Raw genomic sequence first — 22,586 nt, 5'->3', positions numbered from 1 at the left:
TCAGACCGAGGGGGGTATAAATGAGCCTGGACTACATTTCGCCCTACCAGTCTCCCCAACTCCCACACTGCACATGTTCTCACGCTGAGCGGTGAATTTTGGTTGGAGGCCAGATTTCCTAATGTTTTTTCACAGTGTAAGATAACAGGCTGTACCAGCTGTTGAAATCCAAAAACATTAAAAAGTATAAATCTTGTCTTCAGTCGATGATCAAAAAATGTAATATCTGGTCATCTGGCAACTTTCTGTCATGGTTTTGAAAGCATCTTTTTTTTTTTTTTTAATTCAAATTTGTCTCCTTGACAAGTAAAGTCTGTTTAAAATTTCTTTTCCAAAACTCAAAAAGCAAAAGAAAAAAATAATGTGGGGAAATGGCTTCCCCCACTGTTAATGCGCCGTGTGTTTCCATCCTGGCAGCCAGCGTCTCCATCAGCCTGGCATCTTCTCCCCTCTGTATTTCATGTTATAATTACAGTCCCTGTTTTTAGAAAGTCACCCATTTCCCCAGTGGCCACCTTTGATTTGCAGCAGGCCTGAAAAATGCCGCCAGCAAAGAGGATGACCTGCGATACTGTAATTCACAGCAATTGTGAGAATGACAGTGTCGCCTTTTCCCGGGGAAGCTGATATCATTGTTCAGTTGTGCTGTGAATGACTTAAGTGCATGGCCCACATTTTGTCAGAGATAGGACTGTAATTTGAAAGGAATGATATGGTGTTGCTGGTAATTGGTAACCCGCGTATTTTCTGCTTTGAACCAGTGTCTTTTTTTTCCCCCTCCTCTCCTTCCGTTTTATTTTTTTTTTTTAAGTTTTGAGGCTAATCTGTCTGCGTTATCTTCACTTGTCACTCACTCGGCAATACATTGTGTCAGGATTTCAAGAAGGGGAGACATAGATCCAATTTGATATGACTTTAATTTCTTGTGTGCCAAGAACTCCATTGTATCTTTGAGTCCTTTTCTGGGGGGAAGTCGCTGCCAAACCGAGCTCTGGACTGAATCCACTGGTGCATGGTGTCTGACAGATGGCTGAGAAAGGAAACATCACAGAGGAGATTGTTAGTGCTCTCAAACAATCGCATATAGACTGAAAGGAAAAAATCAGATTGCAGCCTCATTGTGGAGGTGATTATTGGCAGATAGGAAGTCTTCTATAATGTGAAAGTAAGTCAGAATATAGCTTCTTTTTTTTTCCCCTCCCTCTTTTACTAGTACCTTTCTTTCCAGCAACATGCAGCAACTTAACTAATGAGCTTGGACCCATCAAATTCTTTTTACATTATATCCAGAGGAAAAGCAGAGGCCAATTTAAAGCTCTGTAGCACATCAAGAGGAAGGTGGACATAATAGTCTTGGCCTTTCATTCACTGAGCAGCAATAACCTTTATGGCCAAACTTAATGAACTGGTCGAGTCCATCTCTTTAATGTATCTTTGTATTAAGCAGGGCCCCCATGCTTTAATCAAAACCTATTTACCCCGAGTCACTCATCCTCTTATCTCCCCGTGCAACCCCTTTCTCTTTTCTTTTCTTCCCTTTTCTTTCCTTTTCCGCATCCCCCTCTTGGTCTCCATTGTGTGTCTGCAACCTTGTCAAAAATCCCTGCGCGGCACCACGGGGGCTCTCGACGGCGACAGCGTTGTGAAAATGGTTGCGATGGATACGCGGCACTCGTGGAATGTGGAGAATTTTTCCTCTTTTTTCATGTTTTTCCTTCTGTTTTCATCCCCCCTTCAGTTGATGTTGCTTTTTTGGAATATTTCCCATAAAACAGCATGATAAACCTTATTTTGACTCAGGTGACCCAACCCCTCCCCAAATTACCCAAATAAAGGCAGAATTATGTTTTTTAATTGAGCTTTTTTTTTTTAGCTTGGGCTTTTTCTGTTGAGCAAATATTTTAACGTCTGAAACATTTGCTATTCAGTCCCAGCAATAAAACATCTACTGGCTAGAGATTTACTCTGTAGCAGGACAAAAACATCCTCATCAAATAGCCAATGTCACTGAGTTAATGGTAGAAAGATGAATCAACTAATCATGACCCTCACACTCTTTTTCTAAACAATCTGTTCAGATTGACGGGATGAGACTGAAAGATTCGAATCTGCCTCCGTCCAGAGAAGATCTGCGCTTGGTGCTTCAAGTGTTTTATGCAGTCTTCATGTGAAGTTCCTTAGAAGACGGATCCTGTTTTGGTGCAGAGATCAAACGTAGTAAATACTGATTTCTGTTCTGTTGTTGGATTGGATTCCAATATTGTGGCACTCTGGCTTAAAAAAACATTTTCACGACATTCATTGAAATTGAAGATATAGAGCAGCTGCAAGCTTACCTGTTCAACAAGGCCTTTTCCTACATTTTTTTTAATTTCCCTGCATTTTATTACTGCTGCTGTTTCATATATATATCTTTTATATGTGAATTTATCACGAGTGCACCTGCTCATTGCGATGGCATCTCCAGGCGCACGCAGTCCGCCTCGCCGGTCCCCGTCCTTGCTGCTGTTGGTCAGTAGTGACCCCCACCCCCCACCCTCCGCCTCCCGCCCCCCGTCGGAAGGAGGGGCTGGATGAGTGAGTCACTGGAGTGGAGCGCAAAGTTTCTGGCAGTGGCGGGAAGTTTCCCAGCAGGTCACAGCTGGCTGGCTGTCAGCTTTGGAGGGGGTTACATCACACGGAGAGACGACCAGCCCGGTCTGCCACTTCAGATCTGCTCGCCAGAGAAAGCGCAGGAGGGAACGAGAGGCAGGCAGGCAGACAGAAAGACTTAGAGCTTTGAAGTGCAGCTGTCTGTGATTCGGGCAGGACTGGCTGAAAGATGTTGGCCTTGTTCGTACACAGGCAGCTCGTCGTTACGTGTGTATGTGCAGCAGCGATTTTGTCAAATTCGATGAATGATTTATGAGATATTCAATAAATGGAGTCAGACTCTTCTCTTTTTTTTTCTGTGTCAAGTACTGATGAAACCTCTGCGAAGCCCTCCAGATGAAGATCTTGAGGCCGCTGTACCGCTGGAGGAGACGCTGTCGCACACCTTTACCCCTAACGTCTCTTTCTAAAGTCCTCCCCTGCTCCGTTGTGTCTCCTGCTCTTTCAGGCGGAGCAGCAAGGAGATAGTTTGCGTGACCCCGGCCGGCCAGGCCCCGGGGCCCACCCCGGTCATGGTCGACATCAACTCCGCCGAGCTGAGGAACCCGGAGGTCAAGTTCAACTACACGGACGATCCCACCATCCTGAAGATCGAGCCTGACTGGAGCATCGCCAGGTGAGAAAGGGCGGTTTGATCTTTACAGTTCAGTCGCCGTGTCAAGAGAATGATGGCATAATGAATTGTGTTCATGCACAGTGTGTCTCAACAGCCGCAGTAATGATTTATTCAGGGACATGTTTGAAGCATGGTCTATAATCACATGAAAACCCGCCTTCATATAGTCATCTCCGTCAAGTGTTGTATGATTATGTCATTAGTGTCTTTTATCATGTAGAATTTATATCAATACAGTATTTGATCTATAATTCTGCTTGATCTACTGTACATCCATAGCTACAAATGCATTAATACATTATTAATCCCTTGTGGTGGTTACTCCATTCGTTAAGGTCTTTTTACGAGGCGCATAGTCGACGAAACTGAAATGCGAACTCCATATAAAGGGTGATAAATGTATTATTCTGCCAGCGTACTCCGCCATCCGGGTCCTGAAGAAAAAGTTCGACTCTATATTGTCACCCTCATCTCTCATTTCAAAGGAGTATTATTTATTCTGTTTATCTTTATGTTTGAAAAGCAAACCTTTGAGAGGGAGAACGGCAGTGAAGGAGGCTCCTAAAGCAGCGAGCTGCCAGTTGATGAGCTGCAGTGGAGATATATCTGTAAATATTACTTGACTTATTGAAATGAGGCGACACAGCCACGGGAAGGCTTCCTCTGCAAACACAAGTTCTGTTCTGTAAGGGGGGAAAGAAAAAGTCTTCCAAATGCTAATGGGCTCACTAGCATGACCTAGAAACTCCACTACTCCTCAGCTCGCAGAGGAAGCCAGCACGTACACACTGCACGTGCGCGCACACACACACACACACACACACACACACACCATCTCATTTACTTCAAACGTACTGTATAGTTCCAGGAACCTGTCATACTTTTTTTTTTTTCTAGTTTTCCCCAACATTTACTTAAATATTTCAAATAAAAGTTGGTAGTGAAACTGAAAAAGAAAAAAAAATGGTTCTTCTTCTTCTTCTTTTTTTTTTTTTTTTTGTACAAGTCATCTGTCACAGGCAAACTTCAGTAGCTCCATGATACCCTTGAAATGAAAGACTTTCCTCCTGTGGTTCAGATTTGAGAGTGTCAAGCTGCTGCTACAGAAACTCCACACTGCATATATTTCACGTCTAAAGCTCATCAGGACAGGAGGGCTCACTGTAAACCCTCTGAACCTCTGGTGAATAAAAAAGAACGTAAATTTATTGTAGCGTCTCCGGCCTGCAAACAGAATGCACCAAATATGTATTTTTTTGAGTCTAACTTCTTCAGACGTTCCATTCTTCCAGCTGACATATTGTCTGCTACGGCAGCGCAGCGGTCCGTCACCGCTTCATGGCGGGGGGGGTTCGAGGTGAAAATAGAAGGCCCGTTTAAAACCCGCGCAGGGAGACAAGAATCCCTCATCATGTGAAAGAGGTGTGAGCAGATGAGAAGTCTCATTTGGAGTGGAAAGAATGAAAGGTTGATAGCTGGAGAGAGAGAGAGCAGAGAGTGAGAGTGCTGCCTGCAGCCTTGAGGGGAAATAACCTCGGCACTCTGCCGGCGTCGAGGTGTTTCACTCAGTGCTCCCAGAGGAGGAGGCGCGCAGTCCTCCTGGCCGGCGGCGCCTTTTTATTTACCAAGCTATTTTGTCGCCGGGTCCCCTTTGGTGACCCCGTCGCCGAGGCTATTTCAAACAGCGGCGAGCCTCCGCTGTCCAAAACACAAATTTGACACGACTGAGACTTGTTCTCCTCCCTTTCAGGAGGAAGTCCTCTAACAACGCAGACGTGTGGCAACAACATGTTTACACAGAGCAGCGTGTCCTTTATGTGTGGGAAAAGATTTTCGTCCTGCTGGACAACTAGTGCTGTCACTTTCTGACACAAAGCAGATTTTTAACGTTTGTTTCTGCTTGTTTCCCAACATTTACAGAAGCTATAATAATGTGACCTTATGTAACTTTTCAGAGATCTTGGATATGTTCAATTTTCACTCCAGACTGGATCCATCATCTGTCAGCCTCTTTTATATCTCTCACGAACTCGCAGGCATATTTTGCTTCAGGCAGGTTTTTCATCCCGGAGCTCCTCACCGGGCCCAGATGCTGCACTCAGCTCCCTCTATAACCCCGACAAAACACACTCACTGCAGCGGGTTCCTTTCTCCATATAAAAGAGCCCAACATGAATTCATCTTCCTAACCGACTTCAGAGTGTGGATCTCAACGAGTTATCCTTGAGTTAATTTATCGTTCTGCAGTGTTGTGGTTTCCGTCTGCGCTTGCAGCGATCCACACCGTTTCATTTTGGACCATATTATTGCACCATGTGGTATTCTATCATACTGTATCGTAGTGTTTTGCATATCGTATCATTGTGTAATATATCATATCTTCTCGTAATGTATTGGATCATATCTTTTCATACAGTATCATATCATATTGAGCTTTGGGTCATTGCCACCAGGGTAGACAGAAAACACTCCCGTCACTGGGATGTAAACAAACCTGCAAACTCCAAACGGCCCCTAATCAGATCAGTGGTTTTCTTGCTGTGAAGGAAAAGTGCCAACCACTGCACCACCGTGCGGCTGTGGTCCAGAATGGCACTTTTGTTTTTGTGGTGGCCTTCCTCCGTGTTTGACGGCAGCCAGTGGATCGTGTGCCTGCTTCTCTCTCTGCGATTCCACTGGGTCTCATGTCTCGCACCACTCCACTTTTAAGCTTCTATGCTAACTTATTTAGCTGCTGTCAGAACACTTCACATCAGACAAAGTTCAGCCTCGCAGGCGGTGGTGAAAGCGGCGTGGCGAGGGGGGGGGGGGTCGGCCTCCCACCCATATTACACGTCTCTTCTGGTCACCGTCATGTCGCTTCGGAATTGGCCGCAGGTGTAAAGGTCGCACAACAAGTCAGATTACTGATAGTGATAGCAGTCGCTGTGTATATCTCAGACTAAAATAAAAAACAAAACAAAGCTGCATCACAACTTTATGAAACTCTGATCATATCACCTGTGGTTTCGTGCTGAGGAGAGGCCAAGCGCCCCGGCTCTCTGCAGCACTCGCCCGCTCTTCCCTCCAGCCGGCACATCGGTTTAAACAAGCTTTTAACATTCATGCGAGGGCTTTAACGTTACCGTCATTACATGAAAATAGGCTTCTCTGAATAAGCAGGTGAAAGGCTACGGGAGAAGCGAGCATTAATGGTGAGTCGCCAACTGGAGGGCCCTCTCGGCTCCCACAGAGAACAGATTTATTACCATTTATCTCCACTGATAGGCCCGCTGAATAGTGTATACTTCGGGATCCTGTGAGGCACACGAGCAGCAGGACATAGAGGAGGATCTGACGCACAAGTGCACGCCACATTGTTACTGTTCTCCCAGTGCAATTGCGTAACGGTTTGTCTTAATTTTCTTTCTTTAATCCATTTTTGTCGTGTCCTCTCTCTCTTTAAAGCGGAGGGACCATGTTGACCATCACTGGAACTAATCTGGCCACCATCAAGGAGCCTAAAATGAGAGCCAAGTACGGAGCTGCCAAGTCCGAGAATGTGAGTGGTTGCTCTCAGACACCCACTTTTTATTGACTAAACAGAAAAAAAAAAGAAAAAAAAAAAGCTGTGACTTGTGTCTGTGAGCGAGACGGACCGAGGCCGGTGCAGACACACAGGTGTGTGTCTCTCTCTCTCTCCGCACGGAAGAAGCACTTCTCAGACCATCCGCCCACTCCTGGGACGCAGGCACCGACGCACACACCTGACCCTCCGGTCAACCAGCCAAGGGCCCATTTTCTGTTTGTATTTGATGTTGAATTTCCTTTTAGCAGTTTAACCTTTGAAATGTCAACCAGCAATAAAGCAGCTCTGGCAAATCCCCCTTCTCTTCACCTGGCACCACGGGGCTTAGCTAACCTTTCTCCCACTCCTGCTCTTAGCTGAAAGTAAAAATATCCCCTTCTTTTCCCTTTTGTCCCGCCTCTCTGCAGCCCGTCGTTCGCCGCTCTGTTAATGTTTCTCTTGACCTATAAACACAAATCTCTTCTGAGCGTTTTGTGGTTATGTATGGAGCACAATGTGCGCCGATAACACGCTGGGAAGCTGTGCGATGATCCCTTCTGCCGCGGTTAAAATCCACCGGCTGACCTCTCCGGTCTCTCCGTGTGTCATTAGTCTAATTTGTTCTACGGTTACTGATTTTAGCGTCGGAGCCCACGGGGGGATTTCCAGATGATATCAACACTGATTACAACACTGATGTTATTAAGCCGGCCTCCTCTTTATTATGTCGTTACGGAGACATTTAATCACTCACATCATATAACTCTGTTTCAGGCTTAATTTTTTTCAATATACTCCAGTTAACTTGATCTGTTATGAAGATTTGCAAAATCTGCCTTTTTTAATTTCGTCCAAATAAGATAGAGAGGCCGTTAAATGGAAAATTAAATCACTTCTGCAAACTGTTAATCATATTTCTCCCCTGTTCTCTGTTACGCTGCACTTTTTTCCCCTCCCACTTACTCCCACCTACTTAATTTTCCCATCATTCTTCCTCTGTGTTTCTTCCCCCTCTCCTTTAGAACTGCACGGTCCTCAACAACACGGTGATGGTGTGTCTGGCGCCCTCTGTGGCGGGATCCGACAAAGGCTTCTCCGAGGTGGGCAGCAGTCCCGACGAGATCGGCTTCGTCATGGACGACGTGCGCTCGGTGCTGGTGGTGAACGAGACGTTCAGCTACCACCCGGACCCCGTGTTTGAACCCCTGAGCCCCACGGGCATGCTGGAGCTGAAGCCCAGCTCCCCGCTCATACTCAAGGTAAATTGCCTCGTGCATTGATCTGTTTTGGCCTCGCCTCCACCTGGCGTTGCTTTACATCCGTCACATCCTTCCTCTTTGCTTCCCTTTACACAGCTTTTCCCTTTCTCAATGCTTCAGTCTTTCCTGAATTCGTCCTCCTCTCACCTTTCTCATTTTACTTCTGCTGTCTGTCCTCTCCTCCCTCATGCAGTTATAGATTGAGTTTAGCATTGAAGGTTTTAATCGAAGCTTGCTTCCTGAAGGCAGAAATGTCTCCACACACCAGGACTCCGGGACAAAGGAAGGTTAGCTCTGTGTTGGCGCTCCGCGGACGCACAAGAAGCAATGTGGATTATTGTCAACAGCGTTAAAAGCTCAATCTCACGAGCGGTTATTTTAGAAACCGCTGCGGCGACCTCCCGGTCGACATCTAATACAAGTGATAAGACTCTGACAGGCATTTGAAATGATTTGCTCCAGACTTTTCCCATATAGACGCGCTCCTTCCGTCTTCCCCTGGTTTTTTTCTTTCAACGCAGCTTCCTTTTGAGATGTGCTGCAACCTTGAAAGATGTTATTCCTCCACCTGCCGTCTCCAGTGGGGTTTGGAGACCTTTAAGGAGGGGGGAAAAAAAACTTCTCTTTTTTTTAAAACGCCCCCTTTAAAATCAGCTGAAAAGGAAAGTAATGTTTATAAAGTGGGCTCGTGCGTCGCAATGCCACCTGCTCAGATTTTTATCTGATCACTTCTAAAGCAGGACTTCATAGCCGTGTTTACCCTCAGCCATAGAGGCAGAGCACGTTTGAATCCGGAGCGCATTCACCCCCAACCCCCACCCATCCACCACCCACACACTGTCTTTTGTCATTTCACCTCTCCCCTTGAACTTCAAAGCCTTTCAGGAGCGAAAGGGAAAATTATCGCGTAATTTCATGGGAAGCTAAAGCCTTTTTTCTCCCCGCCAATCAGGGAGGAGGTGGGGGTTTTTTTTTTTCTCTTTTAGTCAGGAAGACAACTCAATTCTGTAACTTTAAGTGTAATTCCTTAATGAAAAGCTCTGATTGCCCCACTGGTGGTGGTGGAAAGAAAAAAAAATAAAAAATGAGCAGCACCGAAACAGCATCCCATGGAATAATTGCAGAGGAATTAAATGTCTGTCGACGTTTTTCCAGCAATTAGGTCTCCCAACCCTGTGCAGCGTAGGGAGCGAGGATGAGGAGGGGTAGGTGAACGTGACAAATGAGAAGAATCATTTACTCAGCGAAGCATCTTCATGCAACAGGCTCATTCGCGACATGTGGCAGACAAATCAGTGTAATGACGCTGCAGGTCCAAGTTTCCTAAAGGAAAATCAATGAGTCAAATCAGCGTTATTCATAAACCGTCTTTCATAAACTCAAGTATTTCATGTCAGATCAGATGTTATTCCTACTTTTTCAACAAAAGGCCAGGATAAAAAAATGCTTGAAACTTTGTAGTTTGTTTTACAAATGTGGAAATAACTGATGGAACCATTAATATTGTGAACATAGAAACTAAATACGTATGTGGGCATACACAGACATTTATTAGTGTGTTGATAGTGCAAGAAATCAAAATTTAATTAAAAAAAATGTGAAGTAGAATAGAAATTCAACGGGATTAAAACAGTCAAAATAATCATAATAAACAAACATCCATAAAGATGGGGTTTTAAGTTTCCGCTGAAACTGTTGGTGCTGTCTTTGGTCTGCAGACAGTTTTTACTCAGGATTTGGTCAATTTCTGGGAGAGGTACTATCCCACGGCTTCAAGCAGAGGTACTGTTGCTATGGTTACCTGCATTTCAGAGTACCTTGCACACTGATTTGGAGCAGTGGATGAATTTTTGACGGCCTCCCTCCAGCCAATCGGAGGCTTGTTTTTGTTTTTTGGGTTTTTTTTTTTTTTTTTTTCTTTCCATGTGGCACAAACCCCAGTTTAAGTCGGACTCTGTGAATCGCACTTTGATTGATCCATGTGTGTGACATATGTGTGTGTGTTTGTGTGTGTCTGTTCTCAGGGCCGTAACCTAATTCCCGCCGCCCCGGGAAACTCTAAACTGAACTACACGGTGCTGATCGGGGAGACGCCCTGTGTTCTCACCCTGTCTGAGAGCCAGCTGCTGTGTGAGTGGCCCAACCTGACTGGAGAGCACAAAGTCACGGTAAGCACTTTTCTTTTTTCCACATTTCTGTTTTCTCCACGTTTTCCCTTTGTATGTGTGTGCGTGCGTGTGTTCCACATCTTTGTCACACACAGAGCAGAGCATGGTGACATCCAGATTTTGGGTACAGCTGTAAAAACCTGAAAATGAGCCTCTTTTCTCTATGAGTTATATTTTTTTTTTTTTTTTTTGGTGATAACTACCTGTTATTTTCTCATCCTTCATGATTTTTTTTTTTCCATTCCACTCCTGATGCATCTGGCTTTCACATTTCTTTCAGCCTGTCAGCCTAGTTTCCTCCACGGCTGCTGTTCTCTCTCTCTCTCTGCTGTTTCCTCTGAGCTATTCATCCCCTCTTCTTTAACGTCAATCCACTTCCTGCCTTTTCATTCATTCATCTCATTCTTTCTTCCTCATCCATCAGACCTAAATCTCTCCAATTACTCCAGATTTCCTCTACCCCATTCATATAGCTGCGAGCATATTAAGACACACATATCCCATCTCCTCCGCCACTGGCGGTTTTTGTGACTGCGTATGTGTCTTAGAGGCGTTTGATCTGTCTGGTTTGGCTGGCGTCCTCCTCGGGATTTGAACAGTATTGATATTCAATAGAAGCCAAAAATGGCTGGTAGGCGTGAGAGGTCTGTGTTTATTTTTACCCTTCCTCCATTTGGTGTTTCATAGATGTAAGCGTACATAAAAGGGGGAAAAAAAATGCGTGGAAAAAAAGGAAATGGGGAAATTCTTTCAATGGTTTTATTCACATTTTTTCCAAACGAGAACTTTTCCTTGATGTGATTAGTAATGTGTTTATCTGGGTGTAAATATGGGGCTTGTTCCCAAAGTAGCTCCAGGGCGCAAATGTTGATATGAAGGTTCCGGGTGTTTCAGTCGGCGCTCGCCTCGACTTGGCACAGTTTCATTTGCCACTAGAAATGCGCTAGATTTAAAAAACTTGCATCATTCTGGATGTGCAAGTTTTGCAGAGGAATATCGTATTGTGAAGCGAAACAGAGTGTAACAGTGTTTTGTGCGTCTGCAAGGTGCGCGTCGGAGGCTTCGAGTACTCACCGGGGACGCTGCAGATCTACTCGGACAGCCTGCTCACCCTGCCCGCCATCATCGGCATCGGGGGCGGCGGCGGCCTGCTCCTGCTGGTCATCATCGTGGTGTTGATTGCCTACAAGCGGAAGTCGCGGGACGCCGACCGCACCCTCAAGCGCCTGCAGCTGCAGATGGACAACCTGGAGTCCAGGGTGGCTCTGGAGTGCAAGGAAGGTGAGTCCCGACTGCAGCCGTCTCTACCACGGCGAGTATTCACCTCGCTCCTTTTCATCTTCCTCCTCACATTTTTCTGATCATTTTTCTCCCCAAATAACTTCCATGTCCCCAAATAGCTTTCTACAAATCTCTCCTTTGCTGCAGCTTCCCTCAAAAGCTGCACAACTTCTTCTCGGTATCCATTTCTCCCCTTGCCTTTTTTTTTTTTTAAACCCCCTCCCCCTCTCTGCCAACAGTCCCCCCTGCTGTTAGGTGGCAGTGGTGTGTGTGTGTGTGTGTGTATGTGCGTGGGTGGGTGGGTGGGTGTTTGTTGGTGTGCTTCCAGAGGAGCACTTTGATCTGAGCCAGCCACCAGATGTTGGCTCACCAACCCAGGAGAGATGTGCCTGGCTGGCCTCTCTACCATCCACACCGAGGGAGGGAGGGAGGGAGGGAGGGAGGGAGGGAGAGATGGAGGTGAGATAGAGACAGGGGCGCGAAGGTGGGACAGAGGGGGATTGTAAAGAAGGAGTGGTTTTGGCAAGAGCTGAACAGAGGGGAGAGATTAAAACTTACACACCAGTACATTAGCATATATGCATATGGCGGGAGGCAGCGCGGATCCAGGGAGGGGCGACTGATGCTGTTCCTGGTTCGTCTGGCAGGAGACAGAGGAGAGCAGATGGGGAGAATACTGACGACCATCATCATCACAATACATTTGTTTTAGAGATCACTGCACTTGTTGCATTGTTAGTGAAACTTCGAGTGTAGTGATGCGTCCTTGGACCAGTATCTGGAAAAATAAAGACATTGAATCCAGTTTAGAGAGTTCCAGTAGCGTGGCGTCTTCTAGAAAATGTGTTTCATCCACATTTAATGCAACCAGTTAAAGTCATTTCAATCAAGCAGTCTCATTGACGGCCTCTTCCGTGAGATGGGTGACAAAACAATCCAGCAGTCAGAGCTTTAATTGTTCATCAGAACAACTTGTTCAACTTGAATGCTATTGTGCTTATAGTGAGATCGCACACAGATAGATCTGAATTTACAGAAAGAACGCTCCATGTGCTCAACGGAACGTGTTTGTTTAGCAGGTAATTTTTACATCTCACAAGTAGTTACAATTGTTTATAGTATTTTAAAGCACTAATATGTACTTCCTGCTGTTTGTAGTAATATTTTGATTAGAAATATTGTCCTGATATGACCTTAACATGACCGAGTCATGTTGCTTTTTTGGGAATTCAAACTTTGATGAGGATGAATGTGGTACATGTCAGAAAACAGACAATAATCAGTGTAGTGATGATGAGAACATTCAGACATCGCCATTGAAAAGATAAAGTTCAGTGTAAAATGAATACAGATTGATGTCTACTCCTGATTGTAATACTTAAATCTGTTAACTTTACTGTTAATTTGGCTGAAATACAGGTGCATCAAAAACAGAATCCAGTGAAAGCGTTCAAGTTTTTGTGCATTGGAATGCAGAGTAGCTTTGAATGGAGAGTAACTCCCAAGTGTGCACTTCACACCCCTTCCCCCTTTGACACTCACGTCTTCACGACGTGCTCTTTCTCTGCTACCTGCAATCGGCCACACGGAGACCCGCGGCACAGGTCAAGCTGTGATTGGCTGCGGTGAGTCCGTGTGGCCTGACCCTGTCCGTCCCCCGCTGTCACCGCTGTCTGGGAGACGACAGGAGAGGGGATGAGGAGCGGGGGGCAGGGAGATGAATCTGGAAAACAACTTTTGAGAGGACATTATTAAGAGAGAAAAAACAAAGTAAGGAGAATTTACTAAGTGGGATTTTTTTACAGTGTGTAAAATAAAATGCACAGCATGAAGAAAGTTCCTGATGTTTCATGTAGGAGAATTCAAACAGGAAGCAAATATGGGTGGAAGTACAAGAGAATAAAGAGAGATGGAGGGTACCAGGGTGCGTGTGGGACAAATGAAAGATAGATGAAGGTATGTAGGTGAGAAGAGGCGACCAACCGGGTGCAGAGAGGTGACCTCTAAGATGTCACTGCGAGAGGAAAGAGGGGAAGAAAGAGAGAGATAGCGAGAGAGCGACAGGGTGACACAAGCCATCTGTTAGTCTGGGCTTTGCTCCGCTATTTATTTTGGTTGTGTATCCATGTGTTGGTGTATTTTGGGTGATGCTATAGAACACACACTCACACACACACACACACACACACACACACACACACACACACACACACACACTCACTCACAGAATTATTGTATTGGAACCATATCGCTGTATATTTTCTCCTCAAGGGGATTTTTATATTTATAAAATGGATTTGAGGCATTCCAGCAAACCCATTGACCGTTTGCACTCTTACATGGGATATGAGTGAGAGAATGGGTTTGATCCCATTTTTCCCCTCCAGATGTGACTGGTGGAGCCGTTGAGGTATACAGAACGGGGTCAAAACACACAATCTCGGGGAATGGAAAATGTGTAAAAACATTGACACGTGCATTCACATAAATCATCCGGGCAGGAGGTTATGTGTTCAGCTGTGGGGCAGGACAGGAGTAGAGTGTGTGTTTGTGTGTGTGCGTGTGCGTGTGTGTGTGTATGGCTGCGAGGAGTACAAGCATGTCAGGTGGCAGCATGTAATATGTGTGTGTACTCACCGGCCTGTGTTCCTGTGTGCAATTGCATCCTGAACTCCCCTCCAGCCAGCGAGCACCGCAGCATTTCCCTCCTTCCTTTCATCCTCTCTTGGCACAGAGCGATCACGTAACGCCGCCTTTCACCGCGACTCCTCCGCACGCCTCCGTCTTCCTCGCTCTTCCACCTGTGTCCCCTTTTCTCTTTTCTGAAACATGTTTTTCAGAGCCGAGATCTACACAGCACAGCACAGACTTTATATCTGTGACATTTCTTTACATGCTTTGAACGAGAAGATTCGGGATAATGAGAACTTGTAATAATTTGTCAATCAATAAACATCGTTCTTCTGCTTCCTGTGAAATTCCAATCTGTTTCTTGTCATTTCACCCTGGTTTCTGATTCCCGGTGACACTCTGGTAACCGTTTCCCCGTCCTCCTGACAGCCTTTGCAGAGCTGCAGACGGACATCCACGAGCTCACCCAGGAGCTGGACGGGGCAGGAATCCCCTTCCTGGACTACCGCACCTACGCCATGAGGGTCCTCTTCCCCGGGATTGAGGACCACCCTGTGCTCAAGGAGATGGAGGTACGGGTCAGTAGAGAGCTCCCTGCACGCATGCACCAACACAAACACTGAATGACTGAATGAATGAATGAATGAATGAATGAATGAATGAAGAGGGGAAAATGTTTAGCTCACAAACTAGATTTCTGCCAGTTTTTATAAAGTTTTAGATGTGAAAGTTTGTGTCGATGTGAGAATTTGATCAGTTTGGACATCAGAAGTTTAAACGCCGAGACTGAAAGCTGTGGAAGCCTTAGTACATTTTTGACAGAGACCGCCTTCATTTGAGCGAGACCTTTTCCAACAATTAATAAAATGCAAATTGAATATTTTACAGGCCGGTTTGATGAAGGTGAAGATAAGGATCTCTGTTACATCAGAGGCATTAATCCACCGAAAACTTTTCATCTTGAAGAGCTGCTTGTGTCAAATGATGAAGCAGAAGAGGGTTGAAGCGGAGCTGGAGGTGGCGAGAGTCCACAGGTTCTTAAGGAGAAGCACAGCTACAACACAAGGATTGCTGTATCTCTGCATGGATAACATACTTCACAAAAAGATGAAAGCAGACCCAATAATTTCACTTTCTTAGCCTTGAAAAAGTTCTGAAAGTATCAGCTCTGAAAAGTAGTCCTTTGAAGGGCATCTCAACTGGCCTTTCTGCTTTTTGAGCCAGAAACTTCAAGTATTTCTTTAAAGTTAGGGACACGGATGAGGGATGTGTTGTTGAGTGTTATGTGCTTCGCTTTCAGCCACGTTGCAGCCAGTTCTCTCCTTCACTTACACCACATCCACAAAGGACCTTTTTCTTGGTTTTCAACAGAGTTATTGGAATTAAATGTCCACCTAATTAAAGAAAATGACAGTTATTTAAATTCCAGGTTCTGATTAGTTGTCATTGTCTCCTCATGTGACCACACACATGTAAATGCTGTTTTTAGTCAGTCTCAACAATCCAGCTCTAATCATCAACAGTTACAAGGGTTATGATTCAACCTTCATCTTCAGCATCTTCAGAAGGGACGACTGTTACCATCAGCTGCTCTTGCCCTTTAACTGTAAATCTCGTTTGACCTCATAAAGTAGAAAATTAACATATTTGTCTTCAAATGTCAGGAGTAAAACCTGAAAGTTCAGTTCAAATACCTGAAAAAGCAAGAAAGTTCAAATATTTTGCAGCTTGTCTTGTTACATGTGTTCTCTATTTAAATACACTGATGATTGGATGAAAGATAGGGTACCAATAAATGCAAATTAATACTAAAAATGAAATAGCAAGCATTTTCAAGAACTGTGAGAACCAAAAAAATAACTTCTAAATATAAAATGTGAATTTCAGCAACCTGAAAATTGTACCTAAGTATAGCAGCTGTGTTTGTACATCACGACGTCCGATCGCAGGTACATTTGATGGAGTACAGTAAAGGTCTGGCTCTCTTTGGGGGGAGTGAACATCTGAGCTCCTCCAAGACTCGGCCCAGGTGATAGATTGCCTTTCCAGGACTGAGTCTGTTGGAGGCTCCTGAAAAAGCAATGTTCACACGTTCAATAAAACACTCTCCTCTCCACTACTGCTCGTTTCTCAAGAGGGAACACTCTATTACTCACATGAGCCCGAGCGCACGGTGGACGCTGCACTGCGGCGTTCCCGTGCGCCTCCATCATTTCTCTGTATACATTATGGAGCCTCACAGATGCGTCACGTGGAAAATGCACGGCGGCGGCGGCGGGGCTGACATGCACGTAAGGTTACGACTGCGGGGACGGGCCTCGCTATCTGCCTGGGCTATCAACGGCATTCCGAAGGGATGGCGTGGCGCGGCATTGGATTTTCATTTGTATGGCCCAGGAAATCACGGGCCACAGTAGTGCACGAGCAGGCAGATCAATTTCTTATTACAGCATGAAGCTCGCATTCTCACTTCAAACCTCCGGCCCTCTTCTTCGGGACGGGAGGCCTGCGTGCGGCTTTGAGGGGAGAGGGAAGGATGGAGAGAGAGAGAGAGAGAGAGAGCACTGGGGCAACAGCAGGGAGGGAGGGGAGCCTGCAAACGGCGATCACCTTGTTTCAGTGAAGCAGGAGAAGCACAGACGTGGTTTTTCCGGTGTATTATCCAGATGAATCTGTGTGTGTGAATGTGTGGCTCGTTTCTAGTCTACCCTTCATCTGATATTTCCAATTTTCTCATGAACTGCAATTCTTTTCTCCACATCCTCCTCCTGCTTTTAACCCTTTATTCTGCCTTCATGTTTTCTCTTCATGCCTCGCCCTCCTTTATTTATTTAACTTCTTTTATCCGTCCTCTCCCCTCCTCCATTCATCTTTTGCCTCTTTGTCCCTTTCTTTTTGCTGAATTCCCTTGCCTTCTCCCCGCCGCCTCCATCCTCTGGCTCCATCGACGCCTCGCTCTTCATCACCTCCATGGTCCTCTCCTTTAGGTCCCCGCCAACGTGGAGAAGGCCCTGACGCTGTTCGGCCAGCTCCTCACCAAAAAGCACTTCCTGCTGACCTTCATCCGCACCCTGGAGGCCCAGCGGTCGTTCTCGATGCGGGACCGGGGCAACGTGGCCTCTCTGATCATGACGGCGCTGCAGGGGGAGATGGAGTACGCCACGGGCGTCCTCAAGCAGCTCCTGTCCGACCTCATCGACAAAAACCTGGAGAGCAAGAACCACCCCAAGCTCCTGCTCAGGAGGTAGGAGCCCAGAGACGGGGGTCCCGAGGGGTTGAGAGTGGCTTGAACTTTTGGATGAAAACATGTCAGATGTGCAGCGGTTTCCCCACTGGGCGTCCACGTTTGAGGTTCTTTCCCTGTTTATCGAAGTCCTTCCTGTGAAAGGATGCCCTTGAGGAGAGGCACCCTACTGAAAGTTTAATATTTAAACAGCAAAAACAATAAACAGCTCTGTTTTTTCACTCAGTTAGTGTAAGTTTGAGGCATTATGGGGGGAAAAAAAAAAAAACAAGAATGTAGCCAATGAAAATTGTCAAGGGCGTGAAGTGATTTATGTTTCCATCTCCCAGCTGAAGTTCCAGGGGGAGGAGGTGGTGGTGGGTGGGCAGCGACTGTAGCTTTTAGAGGCGTAGGTGACGTTACCTCCTCTCTATCTCCCACCTCTGTCCCTGTCAGAGAGGATTACACCCCTGAGCACACACACACTCCCAGTGGAACCGCAGTCAGACACACACACACACACACTGTGAGAAAGGTAGAGAAGGGGGAAAAAAAGTCCTACGGATGGAGGGGATGACGAGAGAGAGAGCCTGAGAGAGGGAGGGGGATTTACAGGTGTTAGGAAAGAAAAGAGTTTAAAAAAAAAAAAAGGCTGTGTGAGAAAGGATGGAGGGATGGGGAAGCGGTGATTGACAGAGAGAGAGGGCAAAGTGTCTGGAGGGAGAGAGGAGCTGCAGGGAAATAGGCGAAATGAGAAACGTATGGGAGGGACGAAGAAGAGGAGGAAAGAATGAAAAGACATGATGGAAGGTAGAGCAGAGCGAGATGGCGAGATGGAGGAGGAGAGCAGCCGGGGAAGAGAAGAGGAGCAGAAATGAGCTGCCGCAGACAGCCAGGCAGGAAAAAAAAGGATACACATATTTAAAGGAAGACACAATTAGAGAAATGGCCTGTCTCCAAATAAATTGGAATTAGACATTAAATGATAAAAAAAAAAGTTACAATTTTTTTTCTCTTCTCCTTCGAGAGATATTTAATTAAAAATCTAATCAAATAAATGACTCTCAGCCAGTTTGCCTGTGTGAAGCCTTTTCCAATCCCCTCTTGGGGCGCACGGTCACAACACGCTGTCCCTGCTAACTACACTAGCCTCGGGAGCCGTCGTTAATAAGCTCGCCAATTGTAACACGCCGATTCACCCCGTTTCGGTCTTTTCATTCAGCAGACCGACAAATTCCTCTTTATTTTTTGGACACAGAGAGAGAGAAAAAAATACTGAACCGTCCTTTCCCATGTGGATTTCTGCCCCTTGTGTTGAAACTGTGCTCCTGCATTGAGAGCGTTGTTATTATTTGCACATTATTAGGTGATTTCCGTGTGGGGCCAGGATGCGCTGTATTGAACCCTCTTCCTCTTAAAAACACTGATGTGAGAGATCGCGGGACGTTACTTCCTTGAATTGGAAACTACAAATTGCCCACGATCGAGTCCTGACATGCCCAAAAGCATGTTCTGTCCAGGTGTATCCGCCTCCTTCGTCCTCTCTACCTGCATTCCCCGTTGCCTCATCTTTCATCTCCTGGATTTTGCTGACAGCCATGAAAAAAAAAAACACCCTGCTTCACATACATCAAACAACAGTCAAACTGGAAGGCTTGCGGAAGCGTAGGAGTTCACGTCTCCTCTGCGCTACAGGCCTTTTCTGGTTTTACTACTACGTTGGCCTAGTTTCCCGTGTTTTCTTTTTTTTTTTGCTTTATTGCCTTACAGTTCTTCAGTCGTTTTCAAAAAAGCTCAATTTCTGTGCAACGACGGCAAGAAAACCTGATTTTATGCCAACATTTCTCAACAGAATGCACCTTTCTTCAGCATTTTCACTCTGTGCCAAGCTAATGACTGTAAGACTTAATATTTCGGGAGAAATATGGGAATGTGGCCCACTCAGGGGGAGCGGCAGTGTTACCGAGCTGTCTGACTGTCTAGGAGCGAAAATAACAAAGAACTGATATCTCTGGCTTTTCATGTTCTTTCTGAAATGAATGAAGGCTGAAGGAGGAATGAAATCCTGAGTTGATGGCGTTTTTTTTCCCCCCTCTGCCCTCCTGTTTCCCCCCCTCAGCAGACTCTGAGCAACCCGCGTCTCTCTCAGGTGTTTAACAAATTATCCGCAATAAGTCTGTTAATTACACTGCCTTTTAATTGCTCCATTTTCATTTCGTTCACCGCTCCGCTCACATGTCCGCCCGAGACGCGCACGTGCCGAGGTTCCCTCCGCTACTTGGCAGGTTTGTGATTAATGAGAGAAGTTAGGGAATTATTCTAATTGCTGTATTTTTAATGAAGATGAGTGGCTCTGCTTGGAGCTGGAAGAAACGAAGGGAGGCCTTTAAAAACCGTCGAGGAGGCTGGAAGGCCTCGTTTTGCCAGATTCATTTATGATATGAATACATGAAGAATGATGTCCTAAGCACTTCTCCCCACCCCTGATGGAGCTGTGTTTGTGTTTTCATCAAATTGTGTAGGTCACCCCCCCACACACACACACAAAATCCTCTCAGGAACTAAGATGGAGGTCTATATTTGGCTTCTGGCACGTTTTTCTTCCTTCTTTACTATATTTCCGTCTTATTCATTACCTCTCCCTCTCCTTCCCATCTGCCTTCATGTCTCCCAGGACGGAGTCGGTGGCTGAGAAGATGCTCACCAACTGGTTCACCTTCCTGCTTTACAAGTTCCTCAAGGTAAAATGGTCACACACACACATAAACACACACATACAACTTTGAAGCAACACACACTCGCAGCTGCAGCGTTAGATAAGGCGGCGGCGGCGGCGGCAGGATACCTATCCCTTACCTCTGTGCCTTTCATGTGGTAAATTCTTCTCTCCTCGAATTGAGGGAATCCGCGGAGTCTGAAGCGCTTTTCAGACACAGCCGGCCATGTTGTTGTGATCACCGTAGCCTGTCGTACTAACCCGTCCTCTCTTTGTGTGGCTGGTTCGATTCTCTTTGAGCCAGAAAAAGTGTGTGTCCGTCCGTCCGTTTGTACAACCTTTCAGTCCATTGAGGCTTTCCAGAGCAGGCGGCCAGACGTCTCACACAAACGCTCTCCTGCTTCCTCTGGATGACTCTGTGTATTCTCTTTCCCTCTTTGAATTCCTCCCTCTGATTTCATATCAGAGGAATCACCAAGGCTTAAACTGTGCTAAATTGTTGTTTCCACACACACGTTCTTCACGTTCAATCGTCGCTGTGGCTAATCGGTTAGCGGCGGGGCCCAAACCCCTGCCAGCGCGGGCATTCTGGTGGACGGCGAAGCAGCCAAGCCCCCAGGGGGTCCTGGTTTAGCATCTCGTGTGCGCAAGTGTGTCCATTTTGGGTGTGTTTCCTGGCTCCGAATGCGAGACCGGACAGCCAGCACTGGGTTCAGTGAAAGGCGAGTGGGTTTCCAGGGAATCCGTCGGGGGGATTTTACTACCAGCTGTGTTTGTGAACTTTGGGGGGAAAAAAAAAAAGAGCTGAAAACGAGAGAAAGGACACAAAAAGATGGAGGAATGTTGAGGGACAAAATGTGTAAGAAGAAGACAAGAGGGGAGAGGTAATTGTGAAAGATGGAGTGGATGTGAGGAAGGTTTTAAAATGTAAAGCAAGTGTCGGAGACAACGAGAGGAGAGGAAGGGAGGGCAGCAGAAATGAGCAGTGAAGAAACAGGACTGGAGCTCGCAGCAAGGTTACCAGGCTTGCTTTTATCCAGCCTTAGCGATTCAGCGCCTCTCTTTCTCCCGAGTTTTTAGGGGTCACGTAAAAGAAAGGCCCGAAACAATTTCAGTGTTCAGCCAGGTGTGAATAGAGATGGCGAAAGGTCAAGTAGTTGTTCAAAGGGACGGAAGCGATGGAGCTTTTACCTACCAAAGGGAACAGGAGTAAGAAGAGAAATCCTTTTATCCATTACCCTATTCCGAAGGTTCACTTGTCCTCCGTTGCACTGGCTTGTTTGGAGGAAGTGAATGATCGCATGGGTTTTTTTTTTTTTCTTATTTCATTTTGCATTGCTGTATGACAATGTGTTTTTGATGTAACAAGTTTTCATCATCAGACCCGGCTGAAGGGTCGAGGACGTGCAGTCGACACATGTCCCTCTGCTCCCAGACTGTATGCTGAAGCAGATTCAGAAAATGTGAATTAGTGACTGAAAGAGCATCGATTTCTGTACCATCATGAGGTCATGTCCAAATACATCAATATGATGGAAATAAAGTGCTGCATTTAAAGTGTTTTCCACTCTTCGCAGCTTGAGATTCATACTATCAGCAAGGCAATTCCATTTCATGATCCCAGGTCACAGACATCATGACTGTGAGCTCCAAACTCAGGCGCTGTATGTATTATGAAGATATTATTATATTATGGAGACGTTACAGAGAAAATGAGTGAACTAACTCAAGTGAAAGTTTGAACAGTTCCCTGTTTGAAAGAAAGAAAATAAAAACAAAACTATTTTACGTAGTTGTTCAGTCGATTAAATAAATCTCTGGGTTGTTGGAAAAGCCCAAATGACTGTGTGACTGTTGATGTTTGCTACCTGAGCACAGTGGTAACAGAGCAACAGGGAAGGACACAGAAAAAAAAAAAAAAAAAGAAATAGACCTGAATTACATCCTCTAAAGAGAAAACAAGAAGTGCTACAAGCAGTGCTTAGTTGGCAGTCCAGCTGCACGAATGATTGAAAAACGGCTGAACGCAGAGAGTGTGTAAAGGAAAGAGAGACAGCGGCCCAACATCCCAGCGCTTGTTGCCCGGTTGACACGTCTCGCACACCAAAGTGCTTCCCCGAGCGTTTTTCACCCCGCCGTCGTTAACCTTCTATTAACTCCTCCATCAATTGCCACTCACTCACACTCACACTTCCTCTGATTTCTCTCCTCCCTGCTTAGTCAGTCGCTCCCACACAAATCAAGATTTTAAAGGACTTTTTTTTTTCTTCTTCTTCCCTAAAGTAGAGTCACAGGGGAAAGAGGCAGAGTGTGTGTGACGTGCAGAGGAAATATGATGTGTGTGTTTTTTAGTGTGCTCACAGGCCATGGCTTCGTCCTTTGCAGCTCCTCCGGTGTTAACTTAAAGGAAATTCGAAACATAATGGCTGAGTCGGTCGCTTTCTGCAGGGAAAGGTTTTACATTTGCATTTGAGTAATCCCTCTTTCCCTGCT

At 45.8% G+C, this 22,586-nt stretch overlaps 1 protein-coding gene across 1 annotated transcript in view; it reads left to right on the top strand.

The window, feature by feature from the left end:
* plxna1b (plexin A1b) overlaps window positions 1–22,586 on the top strand; it is a 190,172-nt gene that overhangs the window by 158,750 nt on the left and 8,836 nt on the right. Inside the window, 8 exon segments of the mRNA XM_030091523.1 lie at window positions 3,101–3,268; window positions 6,716–6,809; window positions 7,838–8,074; window positions 10,099–10,242; window positions 11,289–11,523; window positions 14,584–14,726; window positions 17,142–17,398; window positions 20,052–20,118. Of these exon segments, the coding sequence (XP_029947383.1) occupies window positions 3,101–3,268; window positions 6,716–6,809; window positions 7,838–8,074; window positions 10,099–10,242; window positions 11,289–11,523; window positions 14,584–14,726; window positions 17,142–17,398; window positions 20,052–20,118 (1,345 nt within the window).

This window comes from Salarias fasciatus, chromosome 5, assembly GCF_902148845.1.
Source record: "Salarias fasciatus chromosome 5, fSalaFa1.1, whole genome shotgun sequence".
NCBI lineage: Eukaryota > Metazoa > Chordata > Actinopteri > Blenniiformes > Blenniidae > Salarias > Salarias fasciatus.
This window is presented reverse-complemented; position numbering and strand designations above follow the sequence as displayed.